Source organism: Chelonia mydas, chromosome 5 (assembly GCF_015237465.2).
Source record: "Chelonia mydas isolate rCheMyd1 chromosome 5, rCheMyd1.pri.v2, whole genome shotgun sequence".
In the NCBI taxonomy this organism is placed as follows: Eukaryota; Metazoa; Chordata; order Testudines; family Cheloniidae; genus Chelonia; species Chelonia mydas.
In genome coordinates, this window is record NC_051245.2 from 49,928,836 (window position 1) to 49,955,746 (window position 26,911).

The window sequence follows — 26,911 nt, forward strand, 5'->3', positions numbered from 1 at the left end:
AAGAGCCGGGTGACCCTCTGCTCGGTGGGCTGCGGTACCGGAGCTGTGGCGAACCAACCGCGGCTCGGCTCAGCCCGAGGGCGAGGAGGCCTGGCTGGGGGTAGGGCGAGGGAGTGGTGCAGCCGCCGGAGGCATCGTCTGAGCCCAGCTCCGCGCCCTGCCTGCCCTCCCAGACGCCCCGTCACACGCTCGTCCCCGACCGGCCTCCCTGAGGCGTCGTCAGCGCCGGTGCCCGGCCCCTCGGCGCTCGCTGCGTGCGTTGCTCTGCGGGGCGGTGGTAGCCCCGCTTCCCTGGCAAACCAACCCCCTTCCCAAGTCTCCCGGAGAAAGAAGCCGCCTGGCGCGCGGGCAAGAGGCTCTGCCTAGGGGCGCTGGCTTTGGGGGTATGGCCTCGCCGGGAGGACGCAAGTTGCAGGGCGTCTGGACAAAAAACCGACCCCTACCCCCAGACTAAATGGCGGGGAAAACCCGCCGGAACCCGAGAATATAAGTGAGGGGAGAGAGACTTCAAATTTCTGCTTCGTGACGCTAGTGGCGTTCGTGACATGACGTCATGAATCCGAGGGTGTTTGCGTCACGTCGCCCACGGAGCAGGATTAAGCAACCCGCGGCCCACGCGACGAGCGGAAAAAACCCGCGGGTCGCGTGAAAGTGGGGCGGAAACGTTCCTGCATCCACCATGGGCTGTCCTGTCCTAGGGTGCTGCGCCTTCGCTCCCTACGCCGACCTCTCTACTTCGCGCCTCAGACCCTCGCAAAAAGCCTGCAATCCTCTGCTGCTAGGGGTCCTCCTACCTGTGTCTGTCCTGGAGCATAGATCCTGGAGTGTGAGAGGGCTCTTGATAATTTTCCTTATAGTTCCTAGGGCTTGGGATGCTCCTGGCAAGCCCCATATGGCTACCCTTCTAAGGTTTTTAAAAGGTGTATGTTAATGAACCTCTCCTCCAGCCAACCTCAAGAAGGGTAACACCCCCCCCACCCCCCACGTTTTCTTTGCTCTCCATTTCCATGCCACGACTAGCTAAACTAAAGAAATTTTCTTACTGAATTTTTGTGGAGGTGAAGTAAAGTCGCAGGTAACTCAGCAGTGTGAGTGTGGCTTACCTTGCATAAATATTGAGATCTGAAGAAAATATAAAATCAGGAACTGCAGCGTCAAGATTGCAGTTCTCAAACAAGGCACCCAAACTATCTGACTCGTGCGACAGTCCAATCTTATTAATGATCAGAAAAACTAGAATGTCTTAATAGTACAATGGTGTGCTGCTTTACAGCCTTGTTTACACAGGACACACAAAAGGATTCTATGAATTCGTGCTTGAGGCAGAAGGCATTGAATGGAGGCAGTCATCTCTCATTCCTCTTTAAGGGTAGAGCCAACCAGTTATCCAACTGTCATTAGACAAAGTTAGCATCTTACTTTCGCAGACATCACCCCTAATCATATTAGAACAGTTTAGTGAAAAAAACAACAGTTAGTGTGCTGGCAAATCATCACACTTAGTATCTAAGATCTATATATGTAGAGTCCTGCATGGATACAAAATTTGTATCTGCATCTGCAAAAATGGTCCATGGATATAAAGCAGTTATCCACAGATTTGCGGGGCTCTAGATACAAAATTTGGGTCCGCATCTGATCCACAAAAATGGTCTGTGGATATAAAATGGATATCCATGATTTGCAGGGCTCTCTATATATGAAACAAATTAAAAAATGAGCATTCTTTGTTGCAGTTTTGATAGTAGATATACATCAGGAAGATGGTGGGCTGGTATATCCGGGGCAAAATGAAAATAGTTTTGGTGCCTTACTTGAGAAATGCAACTAAACTCTACATCAGGTGGTTTGTTGTTTTTAAAAACTCTCACTCTTGAAAGATAATATGCCCTCAGCCTGGGAGACTGCAGCCTTAAGCTGAAAAGAGTTTTCTGTGTTTTCAGATTTTTGTTTCCTGCTGAATCAACAAGGAATTTGTATGGGAAGTAGAGCCCTATATGGGATTAGTGTAGAGCCCTGCAGTGGGACCCTCTGGCATAACAGTGGTAGTGGAATTAAAAATAGTCCCACGCAGAGGTCTAATGGGAAGTACATTGTAACAGTGGGACAACAATCAGAATTTACTACCTGATGTTTCCAGGGTGATGCCAGAAGAATAGATTAACACAGTTCACATGAATGAAAGGAAGATGCCATAATAGTGAGGGTCATAAGGGCAACTGAAGCACCTATAAAACCAGGGAGATTTTATAGTTACACTTAAAATCTCTGTAGTGCTGCACCTATTATACCATCATTTTCCTGCCAACGGAAGGTAGAAAAAGAGACTACAACAGATGAGAGAGGATTATAGTATTATGGATAAATGGGAATTTTGGTTTCAATAGCAATCTTTTCCCCTCAGTCTCTTTTTCCCCCCTTTCTCTATATTTTAGTCCCTCTCTTACTTCCTCCCTATAACAAACTGTCAGTGTTTACTGAAACACTTTGTCACAGTTCAGGGCAAGTTGTGTTTCCCCTTAGTGGTTCAGCAAGGGCACTATTCTCAGGCTTCTAGCTCCCTAGCTGTTGCCTTTCTTGGGCGGAAACTGCATCTCTCTCCCTCCTGCCCAGGATATTGCACAGTTCCCTGACTATACTGTGATTTTCCCAGCAATAGACAGACTGCATAAGTAGGTCTGCCTCACTTCTCAGAGATGGTACCGTAGTATGATTGCCACAGTCATAAGTAAGGCTCAGTGTTTGTCAGGGAAGTCACGGATTCTGTGACTTTCCGTGACCTCCGTGACTTCTGCAGCGGCCCGTGTGGCTGGCCTGGGAGCCACCTGAGCAGCTCAGGCAACCCCTGGGCCAGTCACACCAGCTGCTGCTGGAGCAGTCTTGGGCCCCCCCACCTCCCAGCAGCAGGAGTTTGGGGCTCAGGATTGGGGTGTAGGGTGGTGCTCACTGGGGCGAGGGGAGGGGCTCCCTAGAAGGGCAACAGAAACTCCCCTCCCTCAGCTCCTAGCTCCATGTGCTGCCTCCGCCTGCAGGCACTGCCCCCGCAGCTCCCATTGGCTGCGGTTTCCAGTCAATGGGAACTGCAGAACTGGGGCTTGGGGCGGAGCGGAAGCAGCACATGGAGCTAAGAGCTGGAGGTCGCTGCTTCCCAGGAGCTGGGTAAGGAGCCTGCCCCAGCCTTCCTGAGCACGTGTAATGCCCCCTTTGGCCGCAACCCGCCCTGAGTACCCGTGGCAGCCCAAGAGCCCCTCCCACCAAGTTTTAGTCAGGGGTATGTAGTAAAAGTCATGGACAGGGAGCAGGCCATGAATTTTTGTTTACTGCCAATGACCTGTCCATGACTTTTACTAAAAATACCTGTGACTAAAACATAGCCTTAGTCATAAATTACCCACAACTGTTTCTAAGCAAGCAGTTTTAGTCTTAAGATAGCAAGCATTACAGAGAAAATGTATCAAAAATAATAAAATAATCTATACAGATGCTAATAAGTTTACCAGAGATCACCCTCTCACTTCAACAAGGGCTCTGGTTGGCAATTAGTCCTTCAGACCCTACACAGTGGTGATGGGAACTGTGGTCATAAGTTCATCACAGCTTCAGCTCAGAACAAACACTTAGTTTTATGGGGCCTCAGTAGGTCAAAATCCTTTCAGTCTTTCCCTAAGGATTGGGGCCTATCTTGGACCAGAAACCCTGTCTGTCACTTAGATCAGAAAGGTGCAACGGAGCCTGTTTAAAACCAGGCTATTTATCCAAAAATCTTTTCTTTGACTGTTGTTCCCTGGAGAATTCAGTTTGAACTAGTATATGTGGACCTTACCGAGGGGGGAGGAGAGTGTTTCTCTGGAGCTGTTACAACCTGAATGAATTTGCCTGATCATCCCCTACTGTTATCCTATTTACTGTTCCATGGAAATACATACAATCCCTCAGTAACACACAGACAATAGCATTTTTAATACAATGGACTCCCAAGATATTAAACTCAATTAAATAAGGTTTGTCCAAGATGTTACTGGATATTATCTGTCATACACCCACTCTTTTTGTTAGTAGCTCCTAATCCTGCTGATTTACTGAGCCAAGGTAGCAAGTTACATGCTACCTTACTGTTTATAAGAGCCATGCAAATTACACCATGAAAAGAAAAGGAGTACTTGTGGCACCTTAGAGACTATCAAATTTATTTGAGCATAAGCTTTCGTGAGCTACAGCTCTCTTCATCGTTTATTTGAGCATAAGCTTTTGTGAGCTATAGCTCACTTCATTGGATGAAGTGAGCTGTAGCTCACGAAAGCTTATGCTCAAATAAATTTGTTAGTCTCCAAGGTGCCACAAGTACTCCTTTTTGCGAGTACAGACTAACACGGCTGCTACTCTGAACCATGAAAAGAGAAGATCAAATGTGAGGACTGAATAGTCTTTTGGGAGGAACCTTTGGAACGACCAAGACCAGGAGAAGGTTTTTGTCTTATTTTCTTTGCTAGTAAACTAAATCCCCAGAAAGAAGTTGAATTTGGACTTCATGTAGTCTGCGGATTGTGTTTTTTAAAGCAGGATTGGAAAGGCATCTGCTTAGTCTCTTCTTTTCTGATGTCTTTCTTCCTTTTTCAGTTGCAATGGTAAGAACGTATTTAAAACTTTTCTTCATGTATGCAGTACTTACTTTAAATATTATTGACATAGGAGCTTGGAGTGAAAATGTATTGGATTATTTTCTGAACGCTAACCAGATTAAAACCAGAGATGGAGCAGAAATCATCTGGTATCATGCAGCAAACAATAGATCACAAATGAAAGAGGCAATACAAAGTAAGTATTGTATGTGTATTTTGGAAAATGGATCTGTCAATATTGTTTTCACATAAAATATTTTTATGATGCTATAATCTTAGTTTGGTGACATAACATAAGATTAGTGTGTTGCAGAGTCCAAAGTTAAGATGTAATTAAATTCCATTTGGATTTGTGGAAAGGATATACTCAGTTTGATTCTTTTGGGTAAACAATCTTTATTTGTCTCCGAAATGCGTACTTTGATATTTTTACACCCCAAGAAGCATGTCTGCCAAATGCAAGTGATTTGACTGTTATCAAGACTGTTACCCCACATACTGAATTGCTGTCTGCATTTGTAAGGATGTTGAGACTTGGCTATTAAATGTAGAATGTGTCTCTGTTATGACCATAAAAGTTAGTTTAGTTGTGCTGTCACCCATATTGACAAAGCACAAGTATGGATATGGTAATTAATAGTTTTGTTCATTCTGTCACCCAAGCTGTCTTCCTAAGTGGTGTATTCACTGCTGTTGAAGGCACAAAGGTAACAATCTTGCTGGTGAACGCTTGCATCCAAAAATAACTTGTATCTTTGTCATGAGCTGAAGTAGCATATACCTTTCAAGATGTCATTGATTATGACTATCCACCTGATACTTTTCTGCTTGATTTTTGATAATTGCTAACCAGTTATTTTGTCACACTAAATCAACAACTACTCTCTGTTGTCTTCTCTTAAGCGACCACCCTGTTTTTGTCCCTATCCAGTTTAAGATGTCATTTATTAATAGACCTTGAGTGGAATTTTCAAAGTGCAAACTGGTCAGTCCTCATTGCTCTCAGATAAGCCACTGTCCAGAATTCCACTTATGGATGTGAACAGTGCATTCAGATGAAATCAAATGAAATAAGTCCAATGTTCCTTTTGTGGTATATATCCAAGAAAATCTGACCAAAGTGTAGTTATGTGAATAGTTCCATAATCTTAATATTGAATCCATTCCTGAGTTCACTTGATATCTGCCAACAGTGATTGAAGAATTTTGATTTTGCATGCTTTAATTGAACTTGTGTGAGCTATTCTGTGATACACAGATGCAGATAACTGCCCAAAAATGTCACCAAAATCTGTCATTCCCATCAAGATAGAGAATACAAAAACATCTGCCAGTAGGCTTCATTCATTTTTCTGGAGTGATAGTGGTGATCTTCTGCTTCTGTCTTAGTTGATAGTGATGACTGTGATCTAGTCATCAGTTACATTTGGAAACATGGAGGTTTTGCAAACAGTCTAGGGTTCCAAGGATTTGTGGTCTTACATTAACAGATCATCTTCTATTAATTGCTTTTTAAAATAAAGATTTAAAATATTTTAATGTGAATATATTGGATAATCATTCTTAGAAGCTCTGAACTGTATTTTTTTTTTGTTTTTTTCCTTCATGAAGATTTAATTACCTCAAATTATTAGATTTTGTTTCCAGTGGAATTAATTAGATTTGTGAAGGAATTAGTAAAATAGGTAACTCATCTACTCTGCTGCTTACTGAAAGTAAAGTTATGTCTCATATTATGTCTCAAGTTTTAAAATCTAAGTAACTTAAAATATGTGCATATATGTATTCTAGGTGGGGCTGGTAGGACTACCTATTAAGATTGCCCGACACTTTCCTTTATAAGAGCCTGTTTTCCTTTTCTTATAACTTTGCCATTTTTAACATTTGGGCTGAAGTTGTCCATGCTGGCTATCTGTCTCAGGCTGAATTGTTTTGGAAAGTTTCAGCCAGGATGGTTCAGTCAGTTATGAGAATGGGGCTAAGGAAAGATAAGTTATTTTGGCCATATTAAAAAAATCTGGAGACCTTTTCTTTGAGAAACTCTGGTACACCCATATTTTGGAGAAGAAGCTTGAAATTTGGTAGGGGAATAGCCTTATGAGGGATATGCCTTTTCTGTTCCTGGGTGAAAATCCATGCAAATTTGGTTAAGTTATAAGCCTTTGAAAAACCACAGTTCACACAGGTTTAGTAAAGACTTCTTAAAGTTTAGTAGCTAAAATCTCCTAAAATTCTATCCTCACTGAGTATGTTCCATCCCCTCTAGGTCCTAGTGCTGACCAGACTGCACATGCGCCATACCCACGGAAAGACTAAGCATGCTCCATCCCTTCATAGCTCCTGTTCGTGACTGAACTGAGCATGCACTGTCTTCACAGAGCAACTGAGAATGGTCCATCCCCTCGCAACTTTTAGTGTTGACCAGACTGTGTGTACAACAGCCCTACAGGGTGACATTGTACGTTCCCCTGGCTATGGAACTCAGAAGGAATTTCCCTGTAATTGCTTCTCCAGCCTGGTGTGGGACTGGGCCCCAGAGCTGAGAGCAGGGAGACTGTCTTGCCTGTGCTCTCAATGACCCCCATTCTTCTGTTGCCAAGGCAGTGTGAAGGAGGAAGCTGCCTGACTTGTGTACAGAGGGGACAGGAGCAAGACTTGGGGTGAGGGAAAGGAGTAGGTTGGGACAAGGAGCTTGTTGGGACAATTACTGGGGGGGCGGGTTGCGGGGGAGACTAGGACTGGGAGCCAGGTGGGGAGAGAGAAACTGGGACTGGATGTTGTTGGGGAGGAGACAGGAATTGGTTGGGCAAGGAGGCTAGGACTGGGAACTGGTGGAGCATGGGAGCTGTGACTGGTTGGGAAAGAGGAATGGGAGCCATGGAGGAGGAGAGGCTGGAGCTATTGCGGGAAGGGAGCTAGGGACAATGACACTGAGATCAGATAGGGTATGTGGGGGTATTGGGACTGGCTGGACAAGGCAGGGATGGATGAGGAGATTGGACTGAGATTGGATGGGGACAGGGGCTGGAACTATGGAGATGACTGGAAGCCAGGGGTTGGAGAGAGACAGATCAGATCAGCTGGGAAGACGAAATGGGGACAGGCTGCACAAGGAGACAAGGGACAAGAAGTCAGAGCTGGTGGGGAATTGGGCTGGCTGGGCAAGGAGATTGGGACTGGACATGGGTGGGGACTTGGGCTTAGATGGGGAGTCTGTCAGGGGAGACTGGGACTGTTTGGGCAAGGAGAACAGGATTGCGATGAGGAAACTGGGGCGAGGAGCCAGAGACGGGGAAGAGACAATACTGCAATAAGGACATGTTGGAGGAGACCTAGCACAAAAGGTCAAGCTTGCAGTGACCACTAGAGAATACTCCTCTCCAGAGTCTAGAGTGGAACCTGAGATTCCTGAGTCTCACCATTTGTCTGCTGGCAGCACATATTGTGAAATCCAGTGACCAGGTGTATGTCTCATCTCCATCTAGTGCTGTCACAGAGGATGACAACCAACTATTGCTATCATTTACTCCATTAGCTCAAGTGGCCGTGGTCTGTCTAGTGGATTTACACTAGAGGTGCCGACTCCATGGGTGCTCTGGGGTTGGAGCATCCATGGGGAAAAACTGGTGGGTGCTGAGCACCCACTGGCAGCCCCCATAGCAGAACCTCCCCCTTCCCCCAGCACCTCCTGCCCGCTGGTGGGCCCCGCCAATTAGTACCTCCCCCTTCCTCCCAGCACCTACCGCAGATCAGCTGTTTCGCGCCGTCTGGAGGCTCTGGGGAGGAGGAGCGAGGGTGCAATGTGATCGGGGGAGGAGGCGGGGAGGGGTTGGGAAGACGCAAGAAGGAGTGGGGCTTTGGGGGAAGGGGTGGAGTGGTGATGGTGCCTGGCTGGAGCCGGGGGGAGCACCCCCCAGCAGATTAGAAACTCGGCGCCTATGATCTAAACATTCTAAAACTTCTCATCTGCCATATAAGTGTAAATGTGATGTCACATGATGCAATTTCTGTTGGTTTTTTTTAGTTTGCTTTTTTAAAAACCTAAGAAATGACATACAAAAATTTACATGAAAAGGACAGTACAGTTGCTAAGCCAAAGATTCAAAGTTAGGAAATGCCTGTGCAGCCTTAATTTGGCACCCTTTTGCATATTCATTATGATACAGACTTTAATTATGTGATCATACTATTTTTTGAACAGGACCCCTACTTCATTCAGTGCACATGACGGACCTGCTCTGGGTTGTGTCGTGAAGGAGACTGTTGTCTGTAGGACCCCTGCCTCATTTGTTGCAGAAGTTGGAAGGTGTTTGTGAATGAGATTGCAGCAAGAGAAAGGAGGATCTCATGATTAAGGCAGTTGAATGCTGCTCTGAAGAACTGAATTCTACCTCTGCCACAGAATTCCTTTGTGATACTATAGTCAAGTTGCTTAAATTCCACTATTCACAGGTTCCTCATTTCTGGATGCCTGAACTTGAGACCCTGGGATTTGATTTATAGAAGTGCCGCACACTCAGAGCTGCAACTGACTTTGAACATATAAATGCTGTGCTTTGAACATATAAAATGCTAGGTACTATGAAAAATCAGGTCCTAGGTGTCTCAAATTGGGCACCCAGAATTAGTGGACACTTCTGACCTTAATCTCTCTTTTCCTCAGCTCTACATCTGTAAAATGGGGGATAATACCACCCCTATCATCTGACAGGAGTGTTGTCAAGGTAAATCAATTAATGTTTGTGAAGTACTTGGATACTGTAACGGTGAGTCCTGTAGAAAAGCCCATGGGGACTTTAATAATTCTGTATTCAGAGCACAGTGAATAGTGTGCAGTAAATAAAGCCTAGGGTCACATGTGTAACAATGGGGATAAAACAAAATATTGAATAGCTGTTCATCAAGTGAGTACCATCAATCCTATGCACTGAATGAGGCTGGAGTCTTGTGGAATAAATAGTATGTGATCATATAAGTAAACGCTATCATAATGCATATGCAGAAGGAGGTTGAATTAAAGTTGCACAGGCATTTCCTAACTTTGGAGTGCTTGACTTTGCAATCTTATAATGTTATTTTAATGTAGTTTTTGTGTGTAATATATAATATACATGCACAAAATCTGAAAAGTTGGGGATCTGGATATGTCACAATATTAATGTTTTAAATGAACAGGTGCTGCTCATATGGTAGAAGCAGATATTCTTCTTTGTGGTGAGGAAGAAGGAAATGGTGAACCAATCATGGCTCATCCTCCTGAAACAAACAGTGACAACACATTGCAGACATGGCTAAATGAGATTGTGAACACTAAAAAAGGCATCAAGCTGGATTTTAAGAGGTATGGAAAAGATTCACAAGGATTCTGCACTATTATTATTTATTAATAGTTACCACCGACTGGTTGTGTGTTGGTGCTGTCCATTGTAGGGCAAACTTCTGTTTACAGAGCTTTTATTAACAATACATTTTACTATAATGTATGCATTACTGAATAGTGAAATACAATCAAACATAATAAGTGGTAACGAAATACAGTACCATCAGAAATGATTAATCCCAAATGGTACCAAAACTTGTTTTTTATTTGTGTGTGTGTGTGTGGTTTCTTTTTATGAATATCTGTGCACTAGAGAAGTATTTTTCAAACACAACTAATTTTTATTAATGGATGCAGTGAAGCTGTTTGTCCCAAGGCTTTACAGTATTTTACACTACCAATAATATTGCATATGCAATAAACAGTTACTGTATTTTAAAATATTGTATAGTAATTATTGCATATAGCAGAGCTGGTAGCATCACCAGTAGGTAAAGTTGCCTAGCACTTTCCATTATAATACCTTGTTTTCAGTTGCTTTTAACTTTGCCAAACTGTAACTGTTCAGACTGAAAATTTTCATGCCAGTAGCTTAAGCTACTGGTTTTTTTGTTTGTTTGTTTTGAGAACAAATTAGTTGTTTTGGAGAATGAGATTAGGGAGGAAGAAGTTGTTAAATAATTCTTACCACCTATTCCTCAAGAAGTCCTCATGCCTTTATGCTTTGGAGCATGGATTTGCAATTTAACAGTGGGTTGCTTTTATGTGAAGGATGTGCCTTTTGCTGTTCCTGTGAAAATCCACTCAAATTTGGTTAAATTGTAATCTTTTGGAAACTGCAGTTTGCACATGCTTAGTGAAGATATGTTAGAGAGTGTTATCGTTATTCTTCAAAGATTCAAAGATGTAGTGAGCATGCTTCCTAGGGATGCAGGCTCAGGATTTTCCCTGCAATTTATCCTTCTGGCTATTAGGGGCCACTGTGGCATCAGGCACTGGAGCTGAGATCAGGATGACTTTCTCTCTAGGGCTCTCAAAGTGGCCCTAACTCACTGGCATTCAGGCAGCATGGAGGCGAAGGGGCAACTAGCCTGGTACAAATATAGATTGGTAAAGCCCCATGTATTTCACAAATGCAAAGTAACACACAGAAAGGAAAAGAACCTTTAAAAACAACATAAAATGAAAAACTGACCACGCAGCAGCAGCTCCTGTCCTGCGGGGCTGGGGCCAGTTCTCTGCTTTGGGCATTGCAACCCAGTCCACAGGGTCACAGCGCTGCTCATTCAAATTTGGCCTGGTCACCCTTCCAAAGGGCCACCCACCCAGCAATAGGACACGTCTCCCCATCTCTGGACCTCCCACCCCTCTAGAGGAGAGGGGCTAGATGGGGTGTTGGGGTTCAGTGGGGGAGGGTAAATATATAAGGGGGGTTGGGGAGGGGCCATTGGGACTGATCGAGGGAGCTTGGGCGCTGGGTCTCAGTACGGGAGGGGGAATATTTGAGGAGGGTAGGGAAGGGTTTTCTGGGCTAATGGGGATTTTTTGGGGGGTGAGATTTAATAGGAGAGGGGTGTATATAAGGATGGATGGAGGTACTTGCGGAGGGTCCCTGGGGATAGGAGCAGAAGGGTGCAGGAGTCATGGGGATGTATAGGAACTTAGAGGGTAGGTCACAAAAGTCGGGGTGGTGGGGTGGATAGACAGAGAGTGTGGGGTGGAATTGGATCTGGAGAGATTGGCTACGAACAGAGACGCACAGAGGCTGGGATAAAGGGTAGAAGCATAAATAACCACTAGAAACAATCCATTTCAGAATTTGGAATCTACCTCAGGATTTCCCAGTTTCTACATTTTTCTGCTGACAGCAAATAGCTGTGAAACCCACTGACAAAGCGTTTGTCTTATTCCTCTGTAGTGAATGGTCCACATAGCAACGGTGGGCTTTTATCCTCTCCAGTTACTCTGTTAGCTCAAGAGGTAGAGGTATTGTATATTCCTCATTTTCTTGGTGCCCATTTTCAGAGATATGGTACTGGATTTTCAGAAGTACTGAGGGTGGAAAACTGAAAAATACTTGTATTATAAATTGTTATAAATATCTGTTCTTCGAGTGCTTGTTCATGTCAATTCCAATCAGGTGCGCGCATGCCGCGTGCATGACAGATGGAGGATTTTCCCCAGCAGTATCTATAAGGTCGGCCTGGGTGCCCCCTGGACTTGTGCCCCAGCAGTATCTATAAGGTCGGCCTGGGTGCCCTCTGGGCACTCAATATAGGGCCCTGCTGACCTGCCACCCCTTCAGTTCCTTCTTACCGCTTGTTACGGCTAGCTGGAACTCCCAATTGCTCTTGCCTTGGCAAGCGCGTGTTCTTCACAGTGTCCTTTTTAGTGTATATAGTACTAGTATAGTTCTTATTTGTATAGTTAGTGTAAATAGATTCATATGTTTCCTTTGGGGGGTTTCCCTCCCCCCGCAACGTTCCTCTGGCACCGGACTATGCCTGGGTCCCTGGACTTTAAGGCATGTACAGACTGTGGCAGGTCTATGCCCAGAAGTGACCCGCACACTTAGTGCTTGAAGTGTCTCGGTGAGGGCCACCTTAGCGAACGTTGTAAGATCTGCAGAGAGTTCCGCCCTAGGACCCTAAAGGACGAGATCAGCGCCTCTGTATTTTACTTATGGAGGCAGCGCTTCAGCCTCAGTCAGAACCCGGCATGGGGGAGCCAGCTCCAAGCATCTTGACGCATGAGCCAATGCCAAGGAAGGGCTCCTCTAGAGATCCTCGGCATCACCACGGCTCTGTGCACAGGACCCAGACCTCTGTGAGGCACTGGTCTCAATCCCTGGTACCTCACAAAAAGAAGAGGTCGGACAGAGGACATTCCCTGACCAGGTCTAAGGACCAGGCAGTCGGTAAGCCTCCATCCAGTGCCCAACCGCTACGGCTCACGTCGACTCCTGCCCCAGCGGGGGGTCCAGTCGAGTCTGGACCCTCATCGCTTGCTAGCCCGCCACCAAGAAGACCTGCAGCTCCCCTCCATGCTGGAGGCATTCGAGGCTGCATCGGACCTTCTGGCACTTATGGCACCAGCCTCTCCTCCAAGGCAGGAGAGGTCGCTGGCACTGGTTCGGGCACCAGTGCAATCCATCGGCAAGCCGGCAATGATGGCGATGCCTGCATCATCCCCAGTGCATCACTCCCTGGCACTGGCCACCCTCGTGGAGGAGCTGCTCCGGTCCCCCAGTTTGCGGCACCCATCCGAGTTGGAGGCCTCGGAGTCGTAAGCAGAGTCGTGCTCCAGTAGGAGGTCCCGCTCCCGCCAAGACCGCCACTCCTACACGGCACCATGGCAAGCTCCTTAGTGGCTATTCTGGATGCCCTGGGCTTATCATCAAAGCCAAGGGCAGAGCTACATTTCCAGATCGGCATCGATGGTCTCGGTGTCCTTCGGGACACCGCCCACACCTTCGACACCAGAGATTTTGACGGTGACCCAGCTGACCTGCATACCTGATGAGGCAGTGGCCAGCACATCAACTGCCCCAGCCCTGGAGGACAGCAGGGTCTTACAGCAGCTGCTGAGGTGGGTGGCTCAGAACCTCAATATTAAAATAGAGGGGGAGGTGGAGGAGACCGACCCAATGGTCGATATCCTTTCCCCTCCTGGGCCATCCCATATCGTGCTGCCGCTGATCAAAACCATTAGCGAAGCCACCAACATACTGTGGTAGACCCTGTCCTCATTGCCGCTCACTGCGAAAAGGTCTGAGCGGAGATACTTTGTCCCCTCAAGGGGGTACGAACACCTCTATAAGCACCCCCCACTAGACTCCCTAGTAGTGGACGTGGCCAACCAGCGTGAGCACCAGGGCTACCAGGGGTCCTCCCCGAAAAGTCGAGAGGCCAAAAAGTTGGACTTTTTTGGGAGAAAGGTTTACTCGACAGGGGGGTTGTAGCTCTGCATCACTAACCATCCAGCGGTGGTCAGCAGATATAACTTTAATACATGTGGGGCCTTGACAAAGTTTACCCAACTCCTGCTTCCAGACTCTTGCACAGAGTTTTCTGTGCTGGTAGAGGAGGGTAAACTAATTTCCTGGACGTCTCTGCAAGCAGTTTTGAATGCAGCAGATGTGGCTTCATGCACCATGGCGACTGGGGTGGCCATGAGGAGGAGTTCCTGGCTGCAGGTCTCTGGCTTCCCATATGAGGTCCGGCAGACCATCTAGGACCTCCCCTTTGAGGGTCAGAATTTATTTTCAGAAAAGACTGACTCCCGCCTGCACAGCCTCAAGGACTCTAGGGCCACCCTAAAGTCCCTTGGTCTTCAGACTCCTGCCAACTAGCGGAGGCATTTTAGACCACAGCCCCCACTGAGGAGTTACCAGCCTCAAAATAGGCAAGAGAGTTCACGCAGGAGGAACAGAAACTCTAGAAAGACACCTCGTCCCTCCTTTGGCCAGGGCTCTGACCAGTCTAAACCCTCCTCAGGCCAAAAACAGGCCTTTAGAACATGTGCACGAGGATGGCTGGAAATTTTCCATTGGAAAATTCCATATACTTGTGCCTTAATATGCATGCACAGTAGCTGTTTTTTACAATCAAAATGTGGGGGTGGAATCGCCACATAGAAGGGCATGATCAAGTGTGCAATAGAAATGCAAAACTTGAAGGACAGTTGTAAATTGCAGTTTATATATTTTGTCCTTAATAATAAAACTGTACCTTGACATTTACAGATTTCATGTGTTTATGAAAATACAGAATACATGGGTAGGCTAAATTCTTTTATTGTTATATAGACTCTGTAGGTGTCAGCCAGAAACGGGGAAGGAAGGGAAAAGTGTAGTAGGTTTTTAAAAAAAAAAAATTGTTAAAACTCATTTTCAATTCACTCTTCTTTTTCCAAGACAAGTTTTCAGCCAAATACAATGTTTTACAAAAAGGTTTTAAAATAATGCTGCAGTATAAAAATGTAATTGTATAAAAGCATTTAAAAAATACAATCACATAATACAAGCACAGCCAGGAGAGTAACATGAGAGAAACTGTCCAAAAGAGCAGCAGCTTTTGGATAAAGTACTCCTGGGGAAATATTGTGCCAAAAACTTCTGCGCACAATATTTTTAAATTCTGCAAAATTCTGCATATTTTTGTCAAAATAATGGGATATAATCCAGCTGGTTTCAATTACCTTGGTAATTTATTTAAACTAAAATACAATGGATGGAGAATGGGAGTGGGGAGCATTGGAGGAAATCCCCAAACCCCCTCTGTCTATTAGTAATGTAGCTAGTACTGACCCTTTACTTGTAATTATTAATCAACAAATATATGCAGTCATATGCTTAGTGTTACATCATAGGCAACTGAAGAACAAGTGAGGGCTGGGGACTCAAATTCACAGTTTATATTGGCTACTGACCATAGGCACCAACTTTTCCAGGCGCCGGTGGGTGCTTGCCCCCTACCTGGCCCCCATCTTAACCCCTTACCCAAAGTCCCCATCCCAACTCTGCACCATCCGTGCCCCTATTGGACCCCTTACCCAAATCCCCGCTCCGGCCCCGCCTCTTCCCGGAGCCCGCCATGTTCCTCCTCCTTCCCCCTCCCTCCCAGTGCTTGCCGTCACGAAACAGCTGTTTTGCGTGGCAAGCACTGGGAGCTAGGGGGAGAAGCAGAGTGGTGGCGAGCTCAGGGGAGGAGGCAGAGGCGGAGCGGAGGTGAGCTGGGGCTGGGGAGGGGGTGGGGCAGGGAGCTGCCGGCGGGTGCAGAGCACCCACCAATTTTTCCCCGTGGGTACTCCAGCCACGGAGTTGGCGCCTATGCTACTGACCATCTCCAGAAAGGAGCATATTTTGGTAGGAAATTTTTTCAGTCCAAAAATTTGGAACAGTTCTAATCACTAAAGCACCATAAGCATTTATAAGGCCCTACTGTCCTTTACAATAAGGCTCCTTTACACCACTCTGGCAATGTAAAGGAGCCTTAAAATTTTTACACCTGTTTTATACTCCTGGAGGATTCACTAAAAACAATGGGAACAATTCACTAAGGAGGCAGGCTACTACATTCTCCTCCACCTGAGGGAACAGAGCCTGCCCCACACCTGCTTCTTCAGAAATACCCCAGAGCACTGCCCCTGCACGCCAAGAGTGGACGGAGTGTCTCTCTCTCTCTTTCATACATGACTACCCAGCCTCCGCCCCTCCCCGGCGGTGATTTAAGTCTCTACCGGCTGCTCAGGGTGCCCAAACCAACCTGTCTGCACTGCCAGGGAGTGGGCACATGACCGCTCTTGCAGCTTCCCTTTGCTTCCCCATCAGAAGTCATTTTTCTGCGGGTAGGCAAAGAGATCTGCGGGGGGCCATGAATTCTGCACATGCGCAGTGATGCAGAATTCCCTCAGGAGAAATAAAGCTGTTCCTGTATTAGAGATATGTACAGTATATATATATATAGGAACCTTTTGCGTATTACTCCTGTTGGTTATCTTTTTAATCCGCTCCATTAGCATGATTGACCATATAATCCCACTTTTTATGCTGGTTTTGGACACTGCTGGGGTGGTGGCAAAATGGGGTGCTGGTTCATGACTAGGGCTCCTAGGCACTCCGATAATACAAATAATATCAGTTTGGGTCTTATGTGCCGCTTAATTCCAAGAGCTTGGCATATTAAGGTAAGAACAGGAAGAGACAGGCAGAAGCTCCACCTATGAAGTGTTTCTGGGGAGAAAAAATTTCTTTCCTTTTGTCTAGGGAAATCTGCAAGCTTTTAAAGTATATTTTGAGATGCCTGATATTTATCTTTTGCATTCAGTAGCTTGTAGCAGCATTAGTTCAGGGACATCTGGAGCCACTGCAAAGCAAAGCAAATAGATCCGCCAGCTGCAGTACCCAAGATTGTGTGTGACATTTCTCATCCATCTGCCTTAAATATGCCAAGTGTGGAAAGGAAGAGAGTAGGTATATGTGTTTGTGAGTGAGACAGGGAAATAGTAGATGGAGGTGTCCTATTAAACAGGAGAAGGTGGGAATCTCAACCAGGGCACAATGAAGAGAAGAGGAAGACATCTTGATTTATCAGGCAACTCACCCCAGAGCTCTCAGTGAGCATGAAGTATTTCATACTCCATATGATGCAACAGTGAGGCATAAACTTTACCCACATGAGCTTTGTAATCTGGATATGATTGGGATGGGGCCTCATAAACAGAGGGTCCCCAGCAGCTGATTAACAGCATTGCCTGAATTAGCCCTACCTACTAGCCCTACAGTTTCAATAGAGTGTGTGTGTATTGTATTTTTTTCCCATCATATCACTAGGAATCTGTTGTCTTGCTGATAGTGTGTTTATCTTTACAGTCTAGCAGCGGTGAAGCCCTCTATGAAGCTTCTTGAAGGCATAAAGTTGCATCTGAGGCAACCTGTCTGGATTAATGCAGACATTCTCCCTGGACCTAATGGAAGTAACACTGTCGTGGATGCAAAAAGATTTCTAGACACTGTAACTTCATTCTGCCCGGATGTGACCTTATCGTTGGGCTGGACAACTGGGTGGCAGCCTCAACAATGCAATAAAGGTAAAGATGGAAGATTTACACGCTGCAAGGCTTGAGGTTGCCTCCACATTTGCCTCAATAACATAGATGCAATTTCTTTTGCATACATCTGTGTCAGTTTTTTTTAAATGTAATTAATATAAATAAAATAGACTAAAAGACAATAATTTTATTAAATGTATGTCATTTTGCAACTTAGTATAGAATTGGAAAATAGGGTTTATGAACATATATAGATCCACTATATTTCTGTTACTGAAGTTAACTGTATTTATTTTTTTAACCTGTTCCTTAGATATCAGGGCTTTTACAGTGCTGCTGTCAGTCCTTCCAGCTGTCAATATTTCAGTCCCATCTTGGGCAGAACTTCCACTGAATTACTGCAAGATCAGGCCCTTAGTATGAATGTTCTATTAAATTAATCCTTGTTCAGACTTCTGCAATAATTAAGGACAATGAGATGGTTTAAGACAGTTTGTTAGTTCAAACAAGATCCTTAATATGTCCTACTGTATTTTTTTTTTTTTTTAATTTGTGAAGCTGAATTCTTTGCAAGGGTTTTGTAAATCAGGCCATGTTCACTTCTACATGCTGATTATCCATGAATTTTTAAAAAGTGAAATTTTAAAAAGTGAAAACAAATCTGACTGTCCAAGGAAGTGTAATACAAGTTTAAATATTTAATTACAGTTCACTTCATTTTATTCATACTGTTATTACTCAGACAGGAGCTTTTGTTTCACTCTTACCTCACTTTATAATATAAAAAAACAGCTGATCTTCTATGATTGCAACTGTTGCATTTTCACATCAAAATGGCCTTTCCATCAAAGAGATTGTATGAAGACTTTTATAAGCTAAGAAACGGAAATGGAAGGCTTATGATGTGTGCACTGGTAAAAGACAGCAAAAACAATACTTAGCAGCCAAAGGCATTAAAGATATAAAATTTCATTCTGACAATTGCTAGTTTAAAACTTCACACATGTACAGGTGGTTGGTACAACATAACTAGTACTGGACACATAGATTCCAACTGATTGTTTCTGCTTTTGAGGAGATATTTCATGATTTTCATGTAACTTTGTTTTCAGAAGAGGCTGGCGTAGTATTTAAGTAAGAGGAAAGTTAGATAAGGTGACAGTTAATTATGTATTGCCCTTGCTGGCAGCCTAAGTTGGTTTTTGTCTTCCTGTAATCAGGTTGTAACACTGTTGTGTTGTTTTAGGCAGGAGCAGCTAATCATGTTTGGGTAACAGGGCTGTCTGGTCCTCCTTACTCCCAGCTCTCTCTGCAGTACAACATCCCAGAGTGCATTACCCCAAGTGGTGATGTTGGTACTCTGTGGATAAAGTTACCTGGGCATTTAATTCCTGGCTGGGATACTATGTGATATCATCCCAGTTTTTTTCCCAGAGTGCCTTCATACAAACAGAGGAAAACAGTGTGATAGATGTGAATGTACAAATACATTTGATGTGTGGCTGCTGTGCAAAATGTGATTGTATGGACACAGTGTAACTGCACTAATTGTAACTGGATATTTGAAGTGGTTATTACCTGCGTATTAAATCACAGTTCTACGTATAGGTTGGACCTACATTAATCTTTTCCCCCAAAAGTTTGCACTACTCTAACACTGGTGCAGCTTCACCAGTAACAGCAGCAATGGGAGCACTGGTGTAGACAAGATACTGCTGGCCACTAGTGTTTTTACCACTGTGATGTTATAGATGGCAGAGATAGCAATGCCTGTAGTTAAGGTTACCTGACACTTTCCATTACATTGAATGAAAGAACAAATTAAAATTTTTTACTAGCTTTGAAGCTTGCAAAAATAGATGTTAAAAGCAAGAAATTTTTAAACTGTGTTAAATTGCTTGCTTTTAAACATATTTTCTCCAAGCCCTAACTAAAATATTTTTAGCCACCTCATTTCTCTATAACTTAAAACGATGTCAGTTGTTTCTTTTATTCTTTCTGAAATATTCTTAAAATTACCTTTTTTCTTATTCTTTCAAGTGAGCTGTAGCTCACGAAAGCTTATGCTCAAATAAATTGGTTAGTCTCTAAGGTGCCACAAGTACTCCTTTTATTTTTAAAGGGTCAGTGTTATGTTAAAAAGCATGTCTCCATTGAAGTCAGTGGCAGAACTCCCAGTGATTTCCATAACTAATATTTCTTTGAAAATATTACAAATAACACTTAAGTAACTGAAATACAGAATTTACAAATACTGTATAATTTATTTTTCACTATTTATGCTGATATTTACTTCTGGCATTTTTCTGAACTTGGACAGTGAAAATGAGTAGTCAGTTTCATTTTTGTTCATAGGCATGTTTTGTTCAATTTCATTTTTAGAAATAGTAGATTTTCACAAAATCCACATGTCAACAGTATGGAACAGTGGTATATTTTAAATCTAACTATTTTATAAATCATGATACCTTTATATTCTGATAGGAATGTGGAGAGTTTCTTAATACTGCATCAAATGATCTTTCCAATAGGATACAGTTGGGCAATGGTGAAAGAGATGGCTCAGATATGTGACACACTTACTCAGCCTGTAACATTCCCTGTTAGAGCAGCTTTGGTACGACAGTCAAAATCTGAGTTGCTCTGGTTATTACAAAAGTCAAACAGGTAAGTTTGAGGACTTCTTGTTTAATCATTTGCATGATAAAGGCAGATAGTAGTCAGATGTTACACACTTATTATGTGCACACCTGTTACAAACCATATTAAAAAGCTTTTTTTAAAAAAAAAATTACTCAGTTTTAAAATTTGATTTGTCATATGTATTAATTTGCATTCAAGATAGCTACTACATTATCAATAAAAGAGCAAACTGAAATGATTTTTTTAAGTGGGAATTTCCCCCATAAAATATATGGACTAAAGATATTCTGTCTGCTGTAATAAAGTGGGGCAATTTATGTGTGCGCAAAATATTAAAATTCTACTAAGCTTATTTTTTAAATTATTTCATAACTGAATCTGCAAAGCCTTGAAACATTGCACTAAGTTCCATCATAAAGACTTCTCAACTCAAATGTAGTCAAATAGACTCAATAGTTTAATCTCTCAATTTGGAATCAATTCAAACCAATTTAAACAGTTGCATTTTGTATATACTTTGTATTATTTTCAGTGTTTACATTTCATGAAATGAATACAATATATTACATGTATTTCATGAAACCCTGGAAGGAGTTCCATTCAGTAGTCCTTGTCACTCGATCAAGTTGATATCAGATATATTCCAATTGATTTATTTTATAATTATATAGTAAAAATAAGTGTGATGTATATTTCATGAAATATTTTTACTGTAAAAACAAAAGAAATAGTATGTTTCAGTTCACCTAATACAAGTACTGTAGTGCAATCTCTTTATCATCAAAGTTGAACGTACAAATCTAGAATTATGTGCAAAAAATAACTGAATTCAAAAATAAAACAATGTAAAACTTTAGAGCCTACAAGTCCACTCAGTCCTATTTCTTGTTCAGCCAATCGCACAGACAGACAAGTTAGTTTACATTTGCAGGAGATAATGCTGCCCACTTCTTGTTCATAATGTCACCTGAAAGTGAGAACAAATGTTCTCATGGCACTGTTGTAGCCAGCATTGCAAGATATTTACATGCCAGGTGTGCTAACGATTCATATGCCCCTTCATGCGTCAACCACCATTCCAGGGGACATGCGTCCATGCTGATGATGGGTTCTGCTCAATAACAATCCAAAGCAGTGTGGACCGATGCATGTTCATTTTCATCATCTGAGTCAGATGCCACCAGCAGAAGGTTGATTTTCTTTTTTTGGTGATTCAGGTATTGTAGTTTTCACATCAGAGTGTTGCTCTTTTAAGACTTCTGAAAGCATACTCCGCACCTCATCCCTCTCAGATTTTGGAAGACACTTCAGATTCTTAAATCTTGGGTCGAGTGCTGTAGCTATCTTTAGAAATCTCACATTGGTACCTTCGTTGGTACATTGCGTTTTGTCAAATCTGCAGCAAAAGTGTTCTTAAAATGAACACCATGTGCTGAGTCATCATCTGGGACTACTATAACATGAAATATATGGCAGAATGCTTTTAAAATAGAGCTGGAGGACATACAGTTCTCCCCCAAGGGAGTTCAGTCTCATATGTAATTAACACATTATTTTTTTTAACTAGTGTCATGGAAGCATGGCCTCTGGAACGGTGGCTGAAGCATGAAGGGGCATATGAATGTTTAGCTATCTGGCACATAAATACTTTGCAATGCCGGCTACAATAGTCCCATGTGAATGCCTGTTCTCACTTTCTGGTCACATTGTAAATAAGAAGAGGGCAGTATTATATCCTCTAAATGTAAACAAACTTGTTCGTCTTAGTGATTGGCTGAACAAGAAGTAGGACTGAGTGGACTTGTAGGCTCTGAAGTTTTGCATTGTTTTGTTTTTGAGTGCAGTTATTTAACAAAAAAATCTACATTTGTAAGTTGCACTTTCACAATAAAGAGATTGCACTATAGTACTTGTATGAGGTGAATTGAAAAATACTGTTTCTTTTGTTTAACATTTTTGCAGTGCAATATTTGTAATAAAAATAATAATATATGTTGAGCAGTGCACACTTTGTATTCTGTGTTATAATTGAAATCAATGTATTTGAAAATGTAAAAAAAAATCCATAAATATTTAATAAATTTCAATTGGTATTCTATTGTTTAACAGTGCAATTAAAACTGCAATTAATCACGATTAATTTTTTTAATTATGATTAATTTTTTTGAGTTAATCATGTGAGTTAACTGCGATTAATCGACAGCCCTAATAACAACCTATTACCATTAACAGTTACTCTGTTAGCTTAAGTAGTAAAGGTTTGTGCTGTGGATGTAAAGGTTCCAGCCCTGCCCATGACCAATTCAGGAGTCAATATGGTTGTTCTTAATAGAATTCATTTTTTCAGGTTGCTTTTTAAACACTCAGGACATTATATACAAAATAACTATATTAAAAGAACAGTAAACATGCAAAATAAAGCACTCAAAATTAGGAAATGCCAGTATTAAGGTGGAATCTTAAGTCATTCTCCTTGTGCATGAGCATTATGATATAGTCTTTAACTACATGATCACATACTACTTTTTCCTGTAGGACCTCTTTATTCAGTGGACATGATGGATGGTGCTCACTGAATGGGTAGCTGTTCAATATCTTTTTTGTACGCTCACTATTCAGTGTGTGGCTAGGGCCTTATTTACTACACTCTGTTGAAACACTGCGCTGAATACAGAATTGTTAACTTCCTCTTGGTCTTTTCTTATAGCTCTTGCCATAGTTTGAGTAGTTCACAAACTTTAACAAATTTATCTTTACCACACCTTTGTGAGGTAAGATGGTGGTGTTATCCCCATTTGCAGAGGAGGATCTGAAACCTAGAGATCAAGGGCAAAATTGTAAAGTGTCAACTAATTTGGGGTACCCAATTTGAGAAACCTAGGACCTGATTTTTTTTTTCCAGAGTACTTAGCATTTTATAGTACTTTATATGTTTTAGTGCATAACTCCAATTGACTTTAGTTGTCCCAATGAGTATTCAGCATTATGGCAAATATGGCCCCAGATATCTCAAGGTGAACATCCAGAAACTGCGGGAACACAATCAGTGACCACCTATGAAGCGTATGGTTTAAATGAATTGTTTAGCATCGGAGAGGCAGGGATAGAATGGTGTGAACAAAAAGAAATAGTGAATAGCTACCATTGAGCATCATCTATCTTGTGATCCTATGGGAAAAAATAGTATGTGATCATGTAATTAAAGACTGCATCATAATACACAGGCACAAGGATGCTGAATTAATAGTTCCCAGGCAACCTAAATTCTGTTATTTCCTAACTTTTGATTGCTTGACTTTCCAACCTTAACATCCTTTAGTTTTTTATATGTAATTGTATCTGAAATTAAGATACCAGAGTCCTAATTATTTTAGAAGCCTATTAGTACTGTCTTTCTATGTGTCTGATGCTTTGTACTAAGATAAAAATATGGACTTTTAATAACTCTGTTAATACAGGTACAGCCTGACTGTTTGGACAGGAATGCATGATGAGTACTCCATAGAAGACCTGCTCTACCTCAGAGAGAACTTTGATAAAAGTAGGGTTTATTATGATATTTTAGAACCACAAAACTCTGAATTCAGAAAGGCCATAGGAATAGAAGTATGAATATAAAGGAAATAGACACTGATACTGTAAATAGTAAATGAAACAACGAATTCACACTGCTGTGGCTCTTTTGGGTAATATTGATCACTAATTTAAGTCCTGATCACCTGAGGTCTGAGTATCACTGGTATAGGTATACACGGCCCTGCCTCAGCTCAGAGGACTGGACTAGATGAGCTCTCCAGGTTCCTTATTTGGACGTCATTAATTCTTTGTGACAACATATTATTGGACAAAGGTACCATGTCAATTCTTTTTGCAGCCTTTTCTTCGAGCATGCAATGAAGTACATCTTTTATACATGGATCAATCAAGCTCTCTGCTATGGTATGAGCTTCTGATACTTTTGCTACTCGATAGCTCATGCGGTATGACCATTCAGGTGCATTTTCATGATCAGTACTTGCTTTGGATAAAAAACTGGTAATGTCACTTTTCCTCTCAGCTAATTTTCACTTGAAAAAATCAACAGGCTTGTCAAGTTGTGCAGTATGCCTGGTTTTTAAATGGAGCCAAAGTAGAGAAGGTTTGAGGCTGCTGTTTGCTAGAACATCACCACAAATTACACACAGTGGTTTTGGACGTTCTTGATCACCAGTGCATGTAAAGCCATTGTCACGGGTTGGATCACAGAAACCCCCTTGGGGCTGCCAACTGATGTGCCAAGACTACTTCTGCCCCTGCTTTCCCTGCTAGCTGGGGACTATAGAACCCTGCCTGGATGTGCCAGACACGCTTGCCGGCCACAAACCCAGACTCAGGTCTGAACCACATCCGACAAACTGCGAACTTAACTGAAAGCAGCTTAAGAAGTGTTCCTGTCTTTAACACTAGATGCCTAGCTCCCAATGGGGTCCAAACCCCAAATAAAAATGTTTTACCCTGTATAAAGTTTATACAGGGTAAACTCATAAATTGTTCGCCCTCTATAACACTGATAGAAAGATATGCCACAGCTGTTTGCCCCCCACAGGTATTAATAAATACTCTGCGTTAAATAATAAGTAAAAAGTAATTTTATTATATATAGGACGTAGGATTGAAGTGGTTCCAAGTAATACCAGACAGAACAAAGTGAATTACCAAACAAAATAAAATAAAACACACAAGTCTATGCCTAATACAATAAGAAAACTGAATACAGCTAAAACCTCACCCTCAGATGTTTCAATAAGCTTCTATCACAGACTGGATGCCTTCCTAGTCTGGGCACAATACTTTCCCCGGTAAAGCCCTTGTTCCAGCTCAGGTGGTAGCTAGGAGATTTGTTATGTTTGCAGCCTCCTTTGTTCTGTTCCACCCCCTTATATGGCTTTGGCAAAAGGCGGGAATCTTTTGTCTTTCTGCTCACCCACCCCCTTCTAAATGGAAAAGCACCAGGTTTAAGATGGATTTCAGTACCAGGTGACATGGTTACATGTCCTGTGAGACTCCAAGCCTTTATTCCTCCCAGCCTGACTCACAGGAAAGCCTGCCTACAAACAGAGTCAATTGTCCTGGCTGATGGGAGCCATCAAGATTCCAAACCACCATTAATGGCCCACACTTTGCATAATTACAATAGGCCCTCAGAGTTATATTTCATATTTATAGTTTCAGATACAAGAGTGATGCATTTATACAAATAGGATGACCACACTCAGTAGATTATAAGCTTTGTAATGACACCTTACAAGAGACGTTTTGCATGAAACATATTCCAGTTACATGTCACCTCAGGACGAAATGCAGAGACAAAATTTCTCAATACTTTAAATGACTGCTTCTTGGAGCAGCTGGTACAGGAACCCACAAGAGGAGATGCAATTCTCGATCTACTCCTGAGTAGAGCGCAGGATCTGGTCCAAGAGGTAACTATAACAGGACCGCTTGGAAATAGTGACCGTAATATAATAACATTTAACATTCCTGTGATGGGAAGAACACCTCAACAGCCCAACACTGTGGCATTTAATTTAGAAAGGGGAACTATGCAAAAATGAGGAGGTTAGTTAAACAGAAATTAAAAGGTACAGTGACTAGAGTGAAATCCCTGCAAGCTGCATGGACACTTTTCAAAGACACCATAATAGAGGCTCAACTTAAATGTATACCCCAAATTAAAAAACACGGTAAAAGAACTAAAAAAGAGCCACCATGGCTTAACAACCATGTAAAAGAAGCAGTGAGAGATAAAAAGGCATCCTTTAAAAAGTGAAGTCAAATCCTAGTGAGGTAAAGAAAAAGCATAAATACTGCCAAATTAAATGTAAAAATATAATAAGAAAAGCCAAAAAGGAGTTTGAAGAACAGCTAGCCAAAAACTCAAAAGGTAATAAAATGTTTTTTAAGTACATCAGAAGCAGGAAACCTGCTAAACAACCAGTGGGGCCCCTGGATGATTGAGATACAAAAGGAGCACTTAAAGACGATAAAGTAATCATGGAGAAACCAAACGAATTCTTTGCTTCAGTCTTCACGGCTGAGAATGTTAGGGAGATTCCCAAACCTGAGCTGTCTTTTGTAGGTGACAAATCTGAGGAATTGTCACAGATTGAAGTGACACTAGAGGAGGTTTTGGAATTAATTGAGAAACTTAGCGGTAACAAGTCACCGGGACCAGATGGCATTCACCAAGAGTTCTGAAAGAACTCGAATGTGAAATTGCGGAACTATTAACTATGCTTTGTAACCTGTCCTTTAAATCAGCTACTGTACCCAGTGACTGGAAGATAGCTAATGTAACGCCAGTATTTAAGAAGGGATCTAGAGGTGATCCTGGCAATTACAGACCAGTAAGTCTAACGTCAGTACCGGGCAAACTAGTTGAAACAATAGTAAAGAATAAAATTGTCAGACGCATAGAAGAACATAAATTGTTGCGTAAAAGTCAACATGGTTTCTGTAAGGGGAGATCATGTCTTACTAATCCATTAGAGTTCTTTAAGGGGGTCAACAAACATGTGGACAAGAGGGATCCAGGGGACATAGTGTACTTAGATTTTCGGAAAGCCTTTTGACAAGGTCCCTCACCAAAGGCTCTTACATAAATTAAGTTCTCATGGGATAAGAGGGAAGATCCTTTCATGGATTGAGAACTGGTTAAAAGACGGGGAACAAAGGGTAGGAATAAATGGTAAATTTTCAGGATGGAGGGGGTAACTAGTGGTGTTCCCCAAAGGTCAGT

At 42.5% G+C, this 26,911-nt stretch overlaps 1 protein-coding gene across 10 annotated transcripts in view; it reads left to right on the plus strand.

Moving 5' to 3' along the window:
* The window catches only part of FAM151B (family with sequence similarity 151 member B), an 86,292-nt gene that overhangs the window by 17,300 nt on the left and 42,081 nt on the right, over positions 1–26,911 (plus strand). For 2 of the 10 annotated variants that reach the window (XM_043546286.1, XM_007059223.4), the window contains exons 2-6: positions 4,690–4,815; positions 9,795–9,960; positions 17,312–17,529; positions 20,022–20,157; positions 23,592–24,177. In XM_043546286.1, the coding sequence (XP_043402221.1) occupies positions 4,690–4,815; positions 9,795–9,960; positions 17,312–17,529; positions 20,022–20,157; positions 23,592–23,745 (800 nt within the window). In that variant the 3' untranslated portion in view covers positions 23,746–24,177. The other 8 variants (XM_037903153.2, XM_027821699.3, XM_043546287.1 and 5 more) reach the window with 7 other exon arrangements.